Source organism: Podarcis filfolensis (genome assembly GCF_964270895.1).
Source record: "Podarcis filfolensis genome assembly, chromosome: 1".
NCBI classification, from domain to species: domain Eukaryota; kingdom Metazoa; phylum Chordata; class Lepidosauria; order Squamata; family Lacertidae; genus Podarcis; species Podarcis filfolensis.
The window spans coordinates 76,556,396-76,576,905 of record NC_139604.1 but is presented as its reverse complement, the minus strand read 5'-3'; the positions used below and the strand labels follow the sequence as shown (position 1 = coordinate 76,576,905).

At 38.7% G+C, this 20,510-nt stretch overlaps 1 protein-coding gene and 1 long non-coding RNA gene across 7 annotated transcripts in view; one reads left to right on the top strand and one right to left on the bottom strand.

Moving 5' to 3' along the window:
- The window catches only part of NELL1 (neural EGFL like 1), a 374,882-nt gene that overhangs the window by 349,020 nt on the left and 5,352 nt on the right, over positions 1-20,510 (top strand). For all 4 annotated transcript variants that reach the window (XM_083598461.1, XM_083598460.1, XM_083598463.1 and 1 more), the window contains 3 exons: positions 7,604-7,797; positions 15,508-15,684; positions 19,109-19,333. In XM_083598461.1, the coding sequence (XP_083454587.1) occupies positions 7,604-7,797; positions 15,508-15,684; positions 19,109-19,333 (596 nt within the window). The remainder of the gene's footprint in view (positions 1-7,603; positions 7,798-15,507; positions 15,685-19,108; positions 19,334-20,510) is intronic.
- The window catches only part of LOC310756441, a 56,436-nt gene continuing 43,748 nt past the window's right edge, over positions 7,823-20,510 (bottom strand). The window contains exons 3-7 of one of the 3 annotated variants that reach the window (XR_014544877.1): positions 13,417-13,520; positions 10,436-10,590; positions 9,954-10,172; positions 8,919-9,463; positions 7,823-7,990 (exon numbers count right to left, since the gene is read on the bottom strand). This is a non-coding gene — a long non-coding RNA (uncharacterized lncRNA). Of the gene's footprint in view, positions 7,991-8,918; positions 10,173-10,435; positions 10,591-13,416; positions 13,521-20,510 lie in introns of all 3 variants that reach the window. The other 2 variants (XR_014544876.1, XR_014544878.1) reach the window with 2 other exon arrangements.

The following is a 20,510-nucleotide window of genomic DNA, read 5'->3' as shown; positions in this document are numbered from 1 at the left end:
TAATCAATTTATCAATATATAGTCATGAAATCTGAGAAGGGAATTCTCTCTTGCAACTGATGCCATCTACGGTGTTATAGGGAAAACTGCCTGGCACTCCATATACTTTGCATTTCTGCAGCAGTCATTTTTATTTAACATATTTTATATATCTCTTAATTGAAAAAAAAAAACCCTCTAAGATGCTTTAAAAATATATAATAAAATACTAAAATTCTCAGTAGAAATCAGTTAAAAACTGAAGTATTCAGAATATATGAGAAAGACCAAACTGAAGATTTTCCTGCCTATTGTCCACTCCTTCTGCTCATTATTGGTCACATTTTTGAATGGTATTGTGGCAATATCAACTGTGTAATAGGTGCTGAATATATTACAAAATTGCATGTTTATTATAAGCATATATTTTTGGTTATGCCATAGACTGAGGATCTACTTTGGGGATCTTGGGGAGGGGAGAGACCAGTTGCTGAAAAGAGTTGAAAACTGAGACAGTTGCGGAGGTTTAGAAGAGAGAATAATGGGAAGAGAGACTGGTAGATTGGGTTTAGATGGAAAGGCATATTATTTAGATTTAAAAGAAATAGTTTTGATGATGGTGATGTAACTAAGTGAAGGCTTGTTATCCATTTTGCACATATATGATTGCTGCTTTCTAATGACTGGATGATGAAGGTAACTGTAACAAACTATGCTACTGTGGAACAGTTTAGGACAAATGAAAAATACGTATTTTTAAACAGATGCTGGAAATGATAGTTCTTACAACACCAGGATGTTTTGAATTTTTATTGGGTTTATTTATTTTACCTCATAAAATTCATACACCACTTGGCTGTAAAAACATCTACAACCTCACAGCAGCTTACAGTAAAACAGTAAGATTACCAGTAAAAAATAGTTTTAAACAGCTATTTTAAGCATTTAAAAGTGGTTTCTTTTTTTTAAAAAAAAGTCACTTGGAATATCTTATGTCCTCTCACGCCTGGCAGATATGTGAAATTCTGCAACAACTTTACTTTGATCCATGATGACTACATTCTCAAATGCACAGGGTAGAGATAGATTCTGAGCAGTAGAAGCATGTGAGGGGTAGCTGGCCAGATTGAGGCCAGCGAAGTGCTCTGCCTGAATCCACTACTAACCCAAATTAGCAGTAACTCAGTGAAGGCTTGTTTCCCATTTCTGCACATACCAGTATATGATTGCTGCTTTCTTATGGCTGGATCCCGCACCACTCTGCTTACATTTGAATGGGTTTGCTAGGACCATTTAGAAGTACCCAAGCCCTCCATCTCTTCCATTTGATTAATCCTTCAGCCTTTCAGAAACTAACATGGGTGTACCGGTATGTCTCATTGAACTAAAGAGAACTTTCATCTTAGTAGACATGCATAGGATTGTGTTGTCAGTAATCTAAACTGGAGCTGAGCTGAATTTTGTGCATTTCAGTTTTCATGAGGATATTTGCATTTTTGACAAGCAAGAAACTGTCTGAATAGAGATGCAAATTACATCAAAATCAGAAGTATTTCATTACTCTTCATCCATGTCTTGGACACCAAGCCTGGACACAATCTTTAATCAAGCTACATGTCAGTAGAAATTATCCATTGTGATGCTGAACACACTTTGCTTGTTCAGGTGATTTCAGTAGAGCTCTTCTCATGAATAAATTGATTTAAGATTCATGCCAAGAAGAGGAAGAAAAATATTCAGTTTACCTAAGATATGTTTATATCAATTTTTCCTAATTACAAGTGCAATTAACATTATGTGCTTTTCTTACTCCTCGTTTACAATTTGAAAAATGGAAGAATTTTTCAGTTTAAATGAGTCTCTCTGTTCTAAAGCCATTTTGGTACTGCACAGACTATGTGCACTTCATTGGGAAGAAGCCCCAACAAACACAGTAAGACTTACCTCCAAGTAATACAATCTTTCATAAGGCCTCTCTCTTTTCAGAGCCTGGTTTGTTTATGCAACTGAGTAAGGCTCTTTCTATTTGTTCTGGTTCTCTGATAAATGCGGTAAGTAAAAATAAATGTAGCAGAGTTTTTATATAAAAAAACTATTTTTAAAAATAAAAAATATGATTTTCAGAGATTTAAGGAAGCATATGATAAAATGTAATCAAACAAAATGCAACGACAACCCCCCCCCCCACACAAATAAAACCTCCATCACTGAGAACTGGTTGGCACCCCTTAGAGAAGCCTCTTGATAAAAGCTGGTGGGTGGGGCATGGCCATTTGTTGAGACATCTTTGCAGCTTCCATCCAGTCTTTGACTCCTGATCAGGGGCTGACTTTGGTAATATGGTGCCCCGAGTGAGGACAAATTTTGGTGTGCCCCCTAAATATTTATTTTCATGCCCTCCTCTCTCTTGCCTTCCATTCTGTGCATGCTCTCAAGTACACTGTATCATAGTTGCGGCAACTCAATCACCTGCCTGACTGGGCCCTAACTTTGAGTAGGAACCCGTATAAATATAGGCGTTGTTGTTATTTTGTACCCCCTGTGCAGGGGATCCACCCGAAATCTGGCACTGTCCTGATGCTGTGCTTGAATTGTCTAGGTGTGCCTTTGCTGTTCTGCCCCTGTAGCCTGACCTGTACCATTGTTAGCCTTAAATAAAACTTTCTTCCCATTCACACCTTAAGTGCCTCGGTTGTGGTGTTTGGGGCAGGAACCAGGACACTCAAGAAAACAGACCAACTGAAAATAGAATGGCCTATATTTCACGTCATTCTGTATATCTGTGGTGTAATCGTACTTGGAATATTGTGTACAGTTCTAGCCTCATAACCTAAAGAGGGTTGTTTAAGAGCTGGAAAGCATTTAGAAAGGGCATCCAAAATGATCAAGTGTGTGGAGCAACTCTCCTTTGGGGAAAGGTTACATTTGAGGCTTTTTAGTTTAGGGGAAAGGGCAAAGTGGAGGGACTTGATAGATGTGTATAGGGTTATGCAGGGGTAGATAAAGAAGAAAAGAACAAGCTTTTCTCCCTCCCTGATAGTACTTAGGCCCATCTAATGAAGCTGAATTTTGAAAGATTCTGTCAAGACAAAAGAAAGCGCTTCTTCACAAAACACATAGTACCTCACCACAAGATGTGCTAATGGTTTTAGAAGGATATTACCCAAATTCATGGCAGTTGAGGCTATCCATCACTACTAGCCATGATGGCCGTGCACTCCCTCCAGTGTCAGAGACAGTATATCTCTGAACACCAGTTTCTGGGAATCACAAGTAGAGTGATACTTCAAATGGCTCACAAATGCAATCACTTCACCAGTTTGAAGAGGAGGAGGAGGAGATTAGGGTCAACTATTCTGATGCATCTGAGCATATTTTAAAACCTTCATTTCCACTTCAGCAGTAAGGCAAGCTAGGCAAAGGCCTGCTTAGCTAGTGAGCATAGCTCTGCTTGCCTCTGGTTACTGGCTCCTGTCATGAGCAAGGGGAATGCATTACTTAACTTGCATTATGGGGTAAATGACCAAGCTTTGTGGTGGTGTTGGGGATCCTTACCATGGTAATGTTTCTGAACTGAGAAGGATTAAAAGCAGGGCCCCATTTAAGGACTACAATGGAAGGGTGAGACTACAGTGGTACCTCGGGTTAAGTACTTAATTCGTTCCAGAGGTCCGTTCGTAAGCTGAAACTGTTCTTAACCTGAAGCACCACTTTAGGTAATGGGGCCTCCCGTTGCCACCCCGCCGCCGGAGCACGATTTCTGTTCTCATCCTGAAGCAAAGTTCTTAACCCAAGGTACTATTTCTAAGTTAGCGGAGTCTGTAACCTGAAGCGTATGTAACCTGAAGCATATGTAACCCGAGGTACCACTGTATAAGGAAAGAAGAGAAGGCTCGTAGGCAAGAAAATCCTCATGTAGACCAGACCCATTTCGTTTTGGTCTTTGTGCTTCAAAACTAGCTCCTTAAATTGTGTCATGAAGCACTAATAATGCTTCATGTATAGGTTTAAAACATTTGCCTTGTTTAGTAGTCTTAATTGTGTTCCAAGTTGAAGTTGGAATGGATGCCACTTTTTTGAGCCTGATATTTTGATTACTGGCTGATATTAAATAACAAACACAAGAACATAATAAACTATAATTTGCATTAGGATCCTAAACGGAGTTATGACAAGGTGTTGGGCTTTTTGCTTTATTATTTGTTCATTGGCAAGGTTTGCTGCTTTTGGCAGTGCTGTTTATGAGCTCTCAGCATGAAGTATTTGGGGGTATGTAAATAGGATGCCTCTTCTCCTTTGGTTATATGTATAATAGATTACGTTGGGTTTTGCAGTGCAAACAGGTCTGTTGTACTGAGAATATGAATAATGTTGGTTTCCATAATTGCCAACATCTGGCTTCTCATAAATCTGTTAAATTGCACGGAAGTAGAATTAGAGTCTGTGTTGCAAGTAAAGCAATTACATGGAACTTCGTAGGCAATATGGCCCCATGCTCATCTGTGAAATTCTTTTTGTTTTGAACTGTAAAATCTATGCCTCTAATCTATTCTTTAGCCCCGATTCATATGTTATGCATGGTGTAGAATGAAACCTTAACACAGCAAAGGAAAACATTATTTTGCATCTTTTCAATGCAAAAACACCCAAGCATGGCTGTAGTGACATTTTTAACCAGAAGTGTAAGTGAAAGCCTACTGAAAAGAGAAACAATGAGAAGAAAGTTAAGGTAACTAGTTTGTATTTTCCCATTAAAACAATTACTTCTCATCAATTTATTCATGGCCTTAGTTTTATTATAAGTATATAGCTTTCCTTTTCATGATTCTCTTGCAGCTGGAACACAGTACATGGTATTTGGTTTGAAGGTACCAAGCCACCTTTTCATTACCTAAAGTGCTCCTTTCAAGTTGCATTCCTTATTATATGGAAAATCAAGAAAAAAACTAATAAATAATGTGCACATTAATAGTCCTTGAAGATGGCCACATTATGGCTATTTATTTTGTCAGAATGAAACAGCAAAATGATCACTGCAAGAGAGGTCTTCTAGGGAAGGAGAACTGTCTAATGGGAACATTATTGCAAACTGAGACTCAAACTACACATTAAGCAGAGCATTGTGATGTATATGTGTGTGCAGCCTGGGGAAGGTTGTGTTTAAATAGAAAACTAGACAGAGAGGCTTTTTAACCCTTTTCCCTCCTGTCCTTTTCCCAACCAGAAATAGACCTTCCCTTGTGGCTCTTTTTCTTTTCCAGGGATGGGGAGGGACATGAAACATAATTAAGGGAGAAGCACTTAAGGAGCTTGCAGTGAAGGAGTAGATTTAACCCTATTATTGATGCCCGGAGTGCACAATTCAACAACATTCTAATGGACGATAGAATCGCTGCTTGCCACTTGTGTTGTAAATTGCACATTCCATCCTGCATGTAATCTTTTAAATCACAGCCAAAAGAAAATCTTTTGCTATGCTAATATATGGTAAGATCATTTTTCATATCATATATGAATATATGGTAAGATCATTTTTCATTATATATATATATATATATATATATATATATATATGAATGAATAGGAAGTCTAATTGTGCATTGTAGCTAAAAATAGATTTGTGCAAATGGGGCTCATATGTTTTGCTGCTTTTCTGCGGTATTTAATTAACATTGCCACATCTCTAAGAGGCAATGAACCAGTAATTTTTGTTTGCTGCTGAAATGTCTACATGCAAACTTTTGAGCTGCTCATTGAGCACCAGTGAAACAAATAGGACAATCCGAAAGGGTAGGCAGAGGGGAACAAAGGGGGACTAACTCCCTTTTCCTGTGTCCTTCCAGATAGGGCAGAAGGTGGGATGGTGCTTTCCTATTTTCCTGTTCTAAGTGGCTGTTGCTATTTTTTTTGTTTCTGCGGGTTTCTTTGTTTTTGAGAAACTTTTCCCTCACAAAGAATTTAATGGGAGTGGAATAAATTATGCCAGTTTAGGACAGATCTGCAACCTTGCCTAGAACACCCCTTGTGAGCACCTCCTTTTCGCTGTTCAGTGTTGGAAAGGAACCTTCTGCAGGAACTTTTCCACAACCTTCAACACCTTCCTCTCCAAAGCTGGACTTTTCTCTCCTCCTCCCCTTAGGGAGATCTGATGGGTCCTAGGGTCTCAGGGACGATATGACTGCAATCTAAGACAAAACAAATTGTGAGCTAAAAAAGGACACAGTGTAAGTGATATTGTTGAGCTTCTGAATCCCCCATCCTCAAAGGCTCTTTTTTTAACCTACAGGTAGGGTCACAATTCTGTCTTCTATGCAGCTTTCAGTTAAATATATTGTTGTAACTTATTATTATGCTTCTCCATTGTTGGTGTAGTTTGCACTTCCTCAGCTAAAATATGTGTGTGTGAATGACTGGATGATCCCTGAACTGAAAATCTTTTCAACTTCACGAATTCTTCTCATCACATAAAGAGACAATATCATCTCTGCTCATTTCCTCAATTGGCCTGCAAAGCACACTAACTGTGAAAGTTGTAAACAGGGCTGTTGTTGTAGAATTATTATTGTGAGTGACTCTTGTCTAGAGAGCAAGTGCTACTTTGCTAATGCTCTGTAATTAGATCCACACTAATTTGTCTGTGCCACTTGAATACAAGCCCAGAATAGAGAGACATTAGAAATACGTTTTGCTCTGGATTCCTTTGGGGTTAGAATAAGTGCGTCTTCTAACCGAGAAATATGAGGTGGATTTTCTGTTTCAATTTTATTGCTACTACCCTAAATTTCAGCTTGAGAGGACTGTCTTATTTCTGCTAAAGACAGGTGTTTTATTTCATCTGTAATAGTAACTGGTTCATATATTATCTTAGCTGTGTCTCTTATGTATGAACAGTATAGCGTTGGGGGAGTAAAACACATAAGAGACCAAGTAGGCATATTTAATTGCTCATGTCAGTGGTTTCCTTGTGTCAGCAGTACAGCACTGGAGGAAAGAAGTCTCTGAAATTAGATTATTTGTGATAAAATAATATAACCCTTACTTTAAAAAAAACAAACACCAAAACACTTAAGGCCAAATTGCCTGAAGGTTTATTCATGGCACTTTCCCTTTCCTCCCTGCTTCTAACATGGGAAAACCCTACGACTGCTGTTAGCATGGAAGTGTATTTGCTCATGCAAAAGCTTACTTATGTCCTTACTACTTCCTTTTCCTGTACAAATCCAAGAATAGCCTGCTACTTAGGAGCAATTTACTCCTACTCAGTATGTTTTTTAAAAAAGACAACTACTGGTCCCCTTCCGTTATTTTTTTTAAAAAAAATATCATTGTTTTATGCCCTCGAGAGGCAACATAATCTCTTAACCATTAAGCATCTAGGAAGAGTTATAATAATGCAAGAACAGAAGTTTCTAAAAGTTGTTTCTTATTTCTTTTACTTGGTTTTGATTCAACTTGAGAAATAACCTTTTTAAAGAAATCATTTTAAGAGTGTGGGTGTAGAAAGTATATATGCTCTTAGCAAAGCAGGCCTACAAATCCAGTCTCAAGTAAATACTTGATGTTCCCAAAGAACTATGGATCACACAACTTGCTGAAGCCCAATAAACTCTTCTGTATTGTGCAGATATTGATGAATGTGCCTTGAGGACTCACACTTGCTGGAATGACTCCGCCTGTGTGAACCTGGCAGGAGGATTTGATTGCCTCTGTCCATCTGGACCATCCTGCACTGGTGACTGCACACATGAAGGAGGCTTGAAACGGAATGGCCAGGTATGGACACTGAAGAAAGACAGGTGTTCTGTTTGCTCTTGTAAGGTAAGTTCCTGTTTGATTTTTTTTTTTTTTTACTCTTTTAATAATCCAATTTCTTCTTTTCCTTGCGTATTTTTTAAAATAAGAAACCCATTTTAAAAGAACTAAATCCATTTCAGACTGTAGGCTGAATTCTTCCAAAATCACCTGGGCTCCCCCTGGAGAGTTGTAATCTGAATTAATCTTTTCTTGATTCCTTAAAAAAACCCAAAGCAAATTCACTCTAGCAAGCAGGTTTGCATCAATGCAAAACTGGTATGAGAAAACAACAAGTAAACTTCCTGGTCTATACAACTCTTCTATTTATGAAACTGTGAGAAGAAACTTCAGTGCCCTGGGACAGTTGTAGGTGACTGAAAAGATGAACACTGCTGGATGCAAAAAATTACATTTAAGGGAAACCTTTCCCTGTATGATAGATAGCCCTCACTCATACTTTTCACTCACGCCTTTCAAACAAAAGTGCCCTCACCAGCAGAGGTTTGTATGGTGGCAGCAACACACACAACATTTATAGTTCATTAGTATTCAGAGCATTGTTGCAGGAATCCATAAAACCCTGTAAGGTAAATCATTATTATAATCACAAAAATCACCCAGTGAGCTTGTTGCAGAGATGGAATTTGGACTGGGAATTTCCTAGTTCACAATTGTGCTACATTAGCCCTCGTAGAGAATTATGTTTGAGACTCTATAGAGGTCAAAAGTGGTGAATTTGTGAAATATGAAATTTACTTGGAATATTTGTATCAGAAATATTTGCAACAGAAGCAATCTCCACTACTCTCCAGTTGTATTGCATTTTGGAACACTGGGAATAGGAACCCACCTCAAGCAACATTTTAAGAATATTTATGATGCAATCATGCATGCAAAATATGGTTTTATAAGTCTACTTTTCCTCTTTCCAAAAGCATTACCTGAAAATTTAGGAGGAACCTTGCATTCTTGCAAAAGGAACTTCTGGTGGCAAAAATGGCACATTTATTTATTTCATAAAATTTATACACCACTTGAAAACTTCAAAGTGGTTTACAAAAGAAAAAAACAGTAAAATCAAGAAGAAATCACAACCATACTTTAAAATATACAAAAGTCAAAATACTAAAACATATTAAAATTACCTCAACTTGTGTGCACGTCTCCAGAAGGACTGCTTCACAGTCAGGAAGAAGTTATTGAGAATATATTTTGAGGAACGAAATAGGGATAATACCACCATAAAGAGCTACAATATCATCATTTGGTGGGAGCATCTCAACTTTTCTGAGCATTCCAAGTCCTAGTGATGGTATAATATGACTATGCTAAGGCCAGCATATACTGTTTATGGGTCTTAATACAGTTTATTGCTAGTTAGTCAGGACTATTTATTAAAAGTTATTTTAATATTCTATAACAATTGGCTCTAGTAAATTATGTATGAATTTTTCAGTGCCTTAATTGAAACAGAGTCTGGTATCTTTCACATAAGACACATAAAATAAAATAAAACCTCTTTCCATAAAATGTTCTGTTGAATGTACTCTTAGCTCGCTGAAATAGCTAACAAAATCCTAATTGTCCCAACACTGCTTCATATGTGAATGTGGAATTAGATAGTCCACCCCATGGCCAATGATATCCAATTCTGGCATAATGTGCCCAGGTTTGGACCATGTGAAGACACCTTTTTAAAATAATAATAATAATAATATTTCACAGATAAGTGAGGAAGGGATTACTGCAGCAATCCACCAGACATAATATTTCATCTAATCCTCTCTAAACATACTGGTTTTTGTTCCTATGAATGAGGGCAGAATTTGCTAAAACATTAAAATTCTAACAGCTTAATTAGTTGAGTGCATTCATTACCCAAAGTAGCCTGAAGTAGATTTTCTCTGCTTTCTCAGAGTACATCCCTCAAGCCTTATGTGAATTATAACAGCATTGGCGGAGCTGTGTTGTCTTTAATCCTGTTTTCTCCCCCCCCCCAAAAAAAATAAAGCAGCTTTACTGACTTACTAGTATGGAAGCTAGTGTTCCCTGAAAAGAGATTCCCAAGATGGACAATATATGGGGGAAGACATGATTTAAATAGTGATGTACATATTATCATCTGCTTGATTCAAAGTGGATCTCAACAAACCAAATTGCTTGGCCATCGTATGGCTTACCTTTGTGTTCAAAAAAATAACTGGTGCACAATATGCAAATGGAAGGCGCCCCTTCCATTTGCAGAAGAGTCTTTGGTCTGATGCAAACCTCTGCTGATGGAAAGCAGGAAAGGTAATCTTCATATTCTTCCTTCGCTCTGTAGCCTCCCATATCACCTTCTAGGCAGTTCTGGGGTGTTCCCCAGCCCCCAGGAGCAGATTTTCAGAGGGCCAAGATGGCTGAAGGGGGCAAAGAAGGAATCAGCCAAAATTCCCTTCCTTCTGTTAGCGGTGGTATCCACTGCATCAAAAACTCTCCCTTTAATATAACAGACAAACTGGATTCCACTCTGAATATTTAGAAACGTACCATGTGTTTATTTTCCGAACCCAGTTGCAAATTCTGGCCCCATGACAAGCAGCAGAACAAGAGTCTAAACATTCCCTCACACTCCTACCTGTGAACCTCCCTTCTAATACCTTGCCTGTCTTTTTCAACATACCAGGCAGTTGTGGTAATGGGAGGTCCTCTCTTGAGGCCTCTCTGTTTCCTCCTCTCTCCCTTTTGGTGTCTTTAATGCAGTGCATCATTATGCCAGGGATTCTGGGATTTATCATTCTTCAGGCATCCAAGGCCTTCATATGTCTGTTAAGCATCCTGGAAAATACATACCCTAGATTATGGAGCACAATGTCTACACCATGAACTTGAGATGGGTGAACTTTGGAAAATTTGCTTTGGATTCACTTGGAAATAATTTGAGGTTCTCCCCTCCCCCTGCCAGACCAGAAAAAGCTTTCCAAGTCAATTCAGGGGTGGAAATATGGGAGGTTGTATTCCTTCTACCACCACAATTTATCATGCCTGCACCTCTTTATTATGGCCCCATTAAACATAGTAGCTTGCATTATATTGAATTGGGCAAGAATAAAGGTGCACCAGCGAGGACGGGGAAAGAAGCCAACGTTGTGAGTCATCTTTCAACATTACACCTTCTTCTACAGTGCCTTTTGCCTGCCCCTGTATAAATAAATTGAGCCATTATTCCGTATGGGAGTGATGAAAGACCCTGCAGGGACAAAATACAAAAGTGGTAATGAGGATTCCATGCCTCATGGGGCCCTTGGCTTCTCCCTCGCATTTGTTCTTTGCCCCTACAGTGGCTTCAGCGCTCTTTACTGGATGTAAAGAAGAAACAGAGCTCCGTTTTATTCAGTAGGTGTAAAGTGAGCAAGCAGTTCTTCTGCTTGGATTTTCTGAGGCAGGCTTAATGAGCTCCAGAGTTCTTTTCCATGCCTGACTCAGGGGAACTTCACCAGCATCTCCAAAGACTTGGGCACCATGGATAACCACATTTCCAAGGGTCCTTGGCACCTGGAATGCTAGTGTTTAATGCTCATCATGCCAGGGAGAAAGGAAGGGGGGCCTCACCAGCAACAACTCTCCATTGTGACCCACCACCAGTTAATTGAGAAGAAGGTGATCCACTCTAGTGGCAGTGATCCTGGCAATGGAACTGAGAAACCAATTATGATCTGGGTTCAAATTTAATTGCACTTCAAGCTTGGGTTTTAATCACTTGAGGAGGAAGTAGTTAAGTTCACCATTAAGAGTCCCCCTTTCCAGACTTGGGCATGAGCATACAAGCAATACTTGACAGGTTTCATTTATTGATATAAACCACCCTACTAGAAATGAATGGAAGTGCACTTGTGATTTTAATTGATTCCTTGAACCTGTGCTTATAATTTATAGAAATTTAGTTTTGGAAAGGATCCTGGGATCTGTAGTTTGTTAAGAGTGCTGGGGTGGTATCTCTATGAGGGGTAAACTATAGTGCCATGATTTTAAACCAAAAAAATAGTCTCCTTTGGAAAGTTCTAGACTCTACTTCCTTGGAGGTTTCTAAGCAGAGGTTGAATGGCCAGCTGTCATGGATGCTTTGGTTGAGATTCTTTTATTATAGGGGGTTGGACTAGATGTCCCTTGGGGTCCATTCCAATTCTACAATTCTATTATTCATCTAACTTTTAAAATAACTTGTTACACAAATTTCACCACCAGTTTTTCCTTTATCTAAACCTCTGATTATTCCAAAGTATTAGCTGCTTTCTTGTCACTGGGCTCAAATGACATTCTTTTTGTAACTTCTCTTGGTGTAATTAGTTGAAGTACAGGTGTAGTGGTGTTTGGTAGTGGTCATAGTGATGTTGGTCACTGCGGCTCGCTTTTCGTTCTTATTTTATCAGATGAAAAGACTATATTTCCCACTTGTTCAGTCTGTGCACATAGTGGAAGAATCATTTAGAAATTGCTGAGGTTATTTTAAGAGATGGATATTTGACACTCCAAAGCAACAAGAGACTTTGTGCAGCGGAAAAGGCTACATATTTGTGACACTGAAATATTGGGGTCAAATTGCTCTCTGTAGAGTGCAGAGTGAACAGGTCTGTATACAAAACATAGAATACTACGAGAGGCATAATAATTCCAATGATACTGAAAACTGTGTTGGAAAAATATGAAATTCTAATTAAGTCCAAATACCAGTTACATCAAGTATATGGACTAGGTTGCACTACATATTTAATTTGAATAATTTAATTTCAGTATCACTAATGAACCATTGCAAAACTTGAGTGATGCTGAACTCTGCTGCATTGCCCTCACAGGTGGTAGCAAAAATGTCTTTTTAAAAAAGGGAAAAATGAATGCCAAAATGAAACAGATGCAAATAAAACATGAAGTGAAACACTTAAACAATAATAATAACCACCCACTGCAAGACATGAAAGGAACTAGCCTTTGGCTAACCATAGGCATCTTGAAAGTGTTTTTTTTTGTTTGCTTGCTTGCTTTGTTTTTGTGTGGGGAGACACACTGTAATGTTCAGGCACAATGTTCTGCATAGAATTCAGGGTTGCTGTTTTGTTTTTGTTTTTAAAGGAAAAATGCAAAACTCCTAATTCTAATTCCACTTTTGAAACAAAACAAGGCTATTCCAAACTCCAATATCTGGACAGAAATTTGATTGATCAGAACTGGAAGCATCCCTTTCTCAGATGTCTGGATGTGCCTCTGAATTTTCACTAGGCGCTAAAACTTTGCTAGGCTTCTCTAATATTCCAGGGTTCCACAGCTATGAAGGCTAGAAATACTTTTCTTATTAATAAAAGCAGTTGCAACCTTTTATGAAATGGTTCCTGATTGCTTCAATTTGTTTATCTGCACTGGTATAAGCAGTGCTTTTATTCTAGAAGAAAAAGTGCCTGTACTGCATACGCTAGAGTACCCCCAGGGGGGGAAAGCACTGGGTGTAAGCTTCTTTCATACACGAAAACCAGCATTCTTGCTCTTTGAAACATGGGCAACGTTTGAGCTCAGGGTGAAGTAGCTGTGTGACAACGTAGCTTGACATTTACTATGCCACTGATAACTGATGTACATTTTCACATTTGAACTGCAAATTTACTGTACTCTCACCTGGAGATAATGGTTGTCTCTTCAGAAGTTCAGCAGCACAGTGAGTCTCAGCAGCTGCTGTGCCAGCTACTTCTCAGGTCTACCTGTCTCTTTTCTTCACCCTACTGTAGGAAGCACACAACTTTGAGAGATAGTATTGCCTATGAGTAGGTGGGCTGAAAACCCTGTTCTTAAAAGCAGTTGGGTGGGGGTGGGGTTTTTTGTTTTGCTTGAATTAACCGTTCAGCAAACGAAGAACCCACTACCTAATTTGAAATAATTCATTAGTATTCTAGATTTCAGTTCAATGCTATGCATGTAAAAGCATTGAAATTATTTATTCACCTATAATAACAGGTAGAGTTTCCAGCACAATAATTCCTATAATTATCATCCTCACAATTTGAATAAACTCATTTTCCCTTTTCCATCAAGCCAACGCATACTTTCTTTTTTACATTTTAAAACAATACTGATGCTCTAGTTATCAGAAGGATTGTAATTTAATCTGTAGCCACTGAAATGTGCAGGATCCTATGCAAGGAGTAAATATTTAGCAGTTGTGGTATTAAAGCTTCATTTCCGAGAGGTATAAATAAAAAGTTTTTCAAAAATGAGTCTGAGAGCATGAGCCAATCTGGAGTGAAGCACTTTTACATCCTGATTTCAGCGAGAAAGGAATGTGAAATTGTGCTGAGTTGTTAGATATGACTTCCTCTGTTGGACTGTAAGTCAAGCTGTAAAAAACCCAACAACAACATAACTAGATATAACTGAAGGTGAAAGGATGATAGGTTCCTCCATTAACTTGCTGTATTAAATTCCTCTGACAGGCCTGGTTTTGCAGTGTAATGCATTTTTGTTAAATTAATGGTGCCACCTGTTCAGCCACAAAATTATTGAAGATATTATCTCTACAATTACATGGTTATTCAAAAATTTGTGAAGAAAATTGTTGCTTCATGATACGCATTATGTGACTAATAGAAACGTTTATTCATTCAGAATGCACCCAAGAAACTATTTGCAAGGGCAATGGTTTAAAGTGGTAAAGTTGAGAACTTTTCCATTCACACATAGCTTCCAAAGATGAAATTTGAGAGCATATTTCTTGTATAAGTGGAAAGAGTATCCAAACCTCAGTTTGATAACATTTACAATATGCTAAACTAACCAGAATAAAACAAACCCCAATATTGGCTAGAAAGCAGGAAAAATGTAGAAAATAGGTGCTGCTTGATATGTTTTTGGCTGCTCCTTGGAATAGAAATAATCTTGTCTTTGATGTCTGTGGGAATACTCATAGTATTTATTTAAGGCATCTCAGAACTAGGATCAATGTGAATCTGGATATTCAATGGGTGTCACTCTGCTGGTGAAAGTCATCCATCAATAGAAAGTAGAGATAGGCAGTTTACAGCTGAGAGGTCTGCTGGAGTATATTTAGGGGGCGGAGGGATGGGAAGAAGAGTTGCTGATATTGCTTCCTCCCCATTCCAGCAATGGACGCAATGTCGTCTGTAAGTGGAGCAACATACACTGCATTTCACCCAACAGTTGGTGCCATCATAGAACAGTTGCCATCAGAATCCTTGCCAGTTTTCACTCTTAAGTCCACATGGCACTGAGTCCAACTTGGGTGTTTACTGCTAATGCATCAGTTGAAAGCAAAGAAAAGTACATGAATGTTTATGAACAAATATTCTTGCTTCTTTGAATAAATAGCTTTGCAATACATTCAAACACTAAATTTAGGATTGTTTCCAAAGATGCTCCATCACATTTGGAAGGCAAAAGTGAAACTAAATCCAGAGGTGTTCTTCCATTTATGCAAGAGTCTGTGCAGCCTCATTCACAAGCAGAACTATGAGAATTGCTATAGAAGATTTTTTTAAAAATAATACTGCGTCACCTCTTGCCTGTTATAGAACAACGAGCATGGTATGAGTTTCTGAAATGTGACTATTGAGCTTCCCAATCACTTATATTTGTGAACTGTATCATGAGTAATACTATAAAATGCAAATTGCTAACACGCATTGCTAGGCACTGCCCCAATTTGATCTATCCGTTATTTAGAAACACTTAATGATAATGATTGTTTCTTGACAGGATGGCAAAATATTCTGTCGACGAACTACGTGTGATTGTCAGAATCCCAGTGTTGATTTCTTCTGCTGCCCAGAATGTGATACCAGAGTCACCAGTCAATGTTTAGATCAGAATGGGCACAAGCTGTACCGAAGTGGAGACAATTGGACATACAGCTGTCAACAGTGCCGCTGTCTGGTATGTAAGCCAATAAAATATTTTTCTTAAGAGATGCAAGAGAGGTAAAAGATTGATATGGAAACGCCATATTGAAAAATAAAAAATGCACACTCTTCTCTTCTCATGACACAAAATACAGTATGGAAAGCTCTATACAGTGGTACCTTGGTTCTCAAATGTAATCTGTTCCGGAAGACTATTTGAGTTCTGAAACATTCGAAAACCGAGGTGCAAAGGGCTGCCTGCAAATTCAGTTGAGAAACACGCAGCGGAAGCATTTACTTCTGGGTTTTCAGCATTTGGGTTCTGAAACGTTCGTCAACGGACACGTTCGAGAACGAAGGTACCACTGTACATATATTCTAAGGTACATAACATGAAGTAGCAAGTTTAAAAAGGTGCTTATTTGACTTACTTCTTCAACGTAAATGCAGCATCTTCAAAGGCATTACAATGTTCACCATTTTGGTCTGGGCATGAGGAAAAAATTTAAAGCTTCCACCAGCTTTATTTTGTGTCTCTTCCTCTGCAACGTATTATTCTGAACATTTCACAAAGGTAGAGGTTAGAGGGGTCATCATGAATTAAAGACCATCAAGATTTATGCACACAAAGGATTGATCTCTTCACCTTACAGAATACATACATGTTAAGACTATAAGAAGCAGAGCTGTATTTTACTTTAGCCTAGGGGGAACATCTGCATACCAAATTGTCCAGGAAAGCCTGCCGGTTTTGCTGCTGAAACAAGTTTGGAGGTAATAGCAGGTTTTATTGAGGAAACAGATAGCTGTATTTCTAAATTGAAAACTGCGAGAGGGCTTTGCTGTCTAGTTCAGTTACTGTGCCCTGATCCAGCTGGGGCTTCCTAGGGATGATTGCACAAACATATATACATGCAAATGTGTGCTGCTCATGCACATTCTTAGGCTGAAAAGCCTCAACCAGGAACTCCAAATATTTGTTTGGGGGAGCAACTGAATTCAACATTTTTAGTTGGTGGACTCATTAGAGGCTTTTAAGGAGAGACTGGATGGCTATCCATTAGCGATGCCATGTGGAATCCCTGTGTCAACAGAGGGATGGAGATTCTCCCAATATGTCATTATCAGTATTTAGAAATTAAGGCCAGAAAATGTGGCTTCTCAGTGTCAAAATCTGTGTAGTGCAGCAGCTAAGGGCCTGACTGTGAACAAGGAAATCACTACAGGAAATCTTGCCTGTGCTGTTAATTCGTTCTGTTGCTTTTGGCAACTCATCCCCTCTGCAGTCTTTGTCATGTAATATGGAAATAATGCTACCCAAAGCAATTGTAAAGATTACTAATACTATGTAATATCAAAATCACTATTGTGATATTGGAACCTTTTACAATATATCTGCAGAAACAACAACAAAAATGGACTCACTGGCAGGATTTAAATAAACATTTACAATTTTATTTACAGAGAACAAGAAATATAACAACGTGATAAGATAGAATGTATCATTTAATGTAATAAACTAGAAATGGAAGCTGAGGGAAGTGAACAGGGAGGGGGGAGTTAAAAAATGAATGTTTAGTAATGATATTGGATATTTGTTATGAGAAAAGAAAATCTATATTTTTTTAAAAAAAAAAACACTATAACAACCCTTTAAAGGACTATATACATGCTTTGTTGTTGTAGTAGTAGTATAATGCTCGGAAATGGGGGGGGGGGGAATCACTAGGGTCCAAAGAACAGGGCTTTTCAGTGCCACATAGCAATTCACTGAAGTGATTTCAGAGCTTCAAAAACATCTGGTGATGCACAGCATAAGTAACTAAAGATTGTTAAAACTTCCAGTGGACGTCACAAGCAAAGCACGTTCTTTTTCTCCAAAGAATTCTAGGAACTATAGTTTACCCTTCACAGAGCAACCTTTAACAAACTACAGTGCCCATAATTCTTTGAGAGGGGCGAAGTGCTTTAAAGGTATAGTGTGTATGTTGCCTAATACAGTTTAGGATGCATTACTGCGGGGGGGGGGGGGGGGGAGGATCTCCATACTTCATGTTGTGAGAACTTGACAGTGTGATTCCCTGCTGGCTTACTCAAAAGAAAGCTCCTGGACTTCTTTTGGACAAAGAACATATCCTAACAGTAGCAAATGCACAATATGCTACATGTTTAAACTGGCAGCAATAAAACTAAGTGTTAGACTTTAAAAGACTTCTGAAATAATAATAAGGAATGTTCCTGTTCCTCCAAGAGGAGCGCAACCCCATCCAGAATAGGTTGAATCACCTTACCTTTCTCACCAGTGACTTTGTCTAATCTGAATTTCATGGCATTTTTGGGTGCAAATGCTGCAGAGTAATGCAATGAATTATTTATCGTTGTATCCTGAGGTGTCAGTTATCATATGATTTCTGGATGAGTTAACTACTGTGTCATTATCTCTTAGTGTCTGTAAACTACTACATAGCATTTAGCCTTAACACTGTAAATAGCTAGTGGCAGTACTGCAGTACTGATGTGATAATATGGTTCATGGTTTCCTTTTGTTAAAATGAGTAGTTTACATAGCCTCGTAAATTGCTTAAAGAATATAAGAAGAGCCTGCAGGACCAGGCCAATGGCCCAACTTGGCCAGCATCAGTGGCCAACCAGATGCCTGTGGGAAACCAGCAAGCAATTTGTGATGAAGATGCACATCTGCATAACAGGGCTATGAAATCAAAACAAAAATGTGCTTCAGAATTCAACCATTTGTGGCTTTTCATTCAGAAGCTATATATTATCACATCACCCAGTTCAGCAAATGAGTTTTATATACAGTCATACCTTGGTTGTCAAACGCCCTGGAACTCGGACGTTTTGGCTCCCGAATGCCGCAAACCCGGAAGTGATTGTTTCAGTTTGCAAATGTTCTTTTGGAACCTGAACATCCAACTGGGCTTCCTCGGCTTCTGATTGGCTGCAGAAGCTTCCTGCAGCCAACCAGAAGCTGTGATTTGGAAGTCAAACACTTTGGTTTTGGAAGTCGAACGGACTTCCGGAACGGATTCCATTTGACTTCCAAGGTACGACTGTACAGCAGCATGGTGTATCCACATCCCTGGTTGGAGGTCTGCATTTATCCATCAGAGATGTGTGCATGGTCCTTAATCTGCTGTAAATGTGGTGCCCAGCAACACTGCACTGTATAGACTACTGCCAGATCAGAATATGCCTATTTTGTAAGTGAATTTTAGTCAAGAATGGAGAACTTGTACCCTTCAAGAGACTGAGGTACCCAAACTCCCACCAGCCTCTGCTATTATGGGCAACAATGGAATAAGGGGAGTCCTATTCCACCCCAGTTTTAGGTAATGACTCAGGCCTAACAGTAAAAGTTGATCAAAGAAGTAGTCGCTATTGGTGTTTTGTTTCATAGTTTGACGTAACTTACTGTGGGTCTTTCTCTGTTTTCCCAGGAAGGTGAAGTAGATTGTTGGCCGCTTGCATGCCCCACTCTCACCTGTGACTTCACAGCAATATCAGAAGGAGAATGTTGCCCTCGTTGTGTCAGTGATCCTTGTTTGGCTGATAACATAACCTACGATATCAGAAAAACTTGTCAAGATGGCTATGGAATAGCACGACTTAGTGGCTCCGTATGGACAATGCTCGGGTCTCCTTGTACAACTTGCAAATGCAAGGTATTTGATAGTAAAAGGTGGAGGAGGGGAGGGCAGTACACATAATTTGTGTGTAGGAGTCAGACTCTTTACCCAGGAAGGTTGCTTTTAGCTGCCACTGACAGCAGTGAGCTGCAACAGAAGAATGAGAATGCAGTAACAAAAATTATGCAATTTGTGTAATGGTAATTGTGTGATTATTATCCAGGGAGATAGGGCCAGAAATATTCAGTAGGCTTCTTCTACAACTTTAAAATAGTCTCTCTTAAAGCCCTGCAGGTATTCTTAATATGCATGTAGAATAGTGATGTTAATAACTAGTAAACATTTTAGACATTGATAAATATGTATTTTCAAAAATAACCTGCCTGTTAGCAAGGCAGTTACAGTAATACCAATTGCAGGGTGCAATATATTTATGTTGCATTCATTTTGAATCCCTTTTGCTTCTTGCTCTATTTCCTTACAGAGATGGGCAAAAATTGAAGGTAAAGGGTAGAAATACACATTTATTCTCTAAAGCAGGAAAATCAAGAGAAACACAAATCCTATTTTGTAGCTTGGTTTTATAAACTTTCTGGAGTATAATTCGCTATTCATGGTGGAATGAATAAAAATGGAATATTAAACAATGAAGATGACAACCCTCAAGCCACACATTTTAGATTAGTGCAGAAATGGCCCATTTGAAGTTGTAAGGTTTCAGAATTGTCACTATAGTCATAATCACTGCCAACACAATCTAGAATTACTCTGAATTCACTATTAGATACCAGGATACTTTTTTGAGGGTGTGTGGGGTGTCCTGCCACATTTATTTATATTATTTATTTATATTTCAACTTTCTTCCATAGACCTTAAAGTGGCATACATGGTCTTCCTTCTCCCCATTTTATTCACACAGCACTATGAAGTAGGTTAGGCTGTGGCGTAAGGTCACAATGACCTTCATGGCTGAGTAAGATCTGATCTCCCAGGTTCTAGCCCAACACTCTATTCATTCTATCAGTGCTTCCCAATAGATACAGAAAACCTCCCCAACTCATCATCTGTTGGCACATAAAACCTGGAAAGTCCTCTGCCACTTAAAGAAGCCCTCCACTCCTCCAAAAGATGAATGTCAGTGGCATGCAAGAGCTCCAGGCCTCATAAAGTATTGTTGTGCTGCCTGTCATAGTTTTGTGGCATTGTCCTATA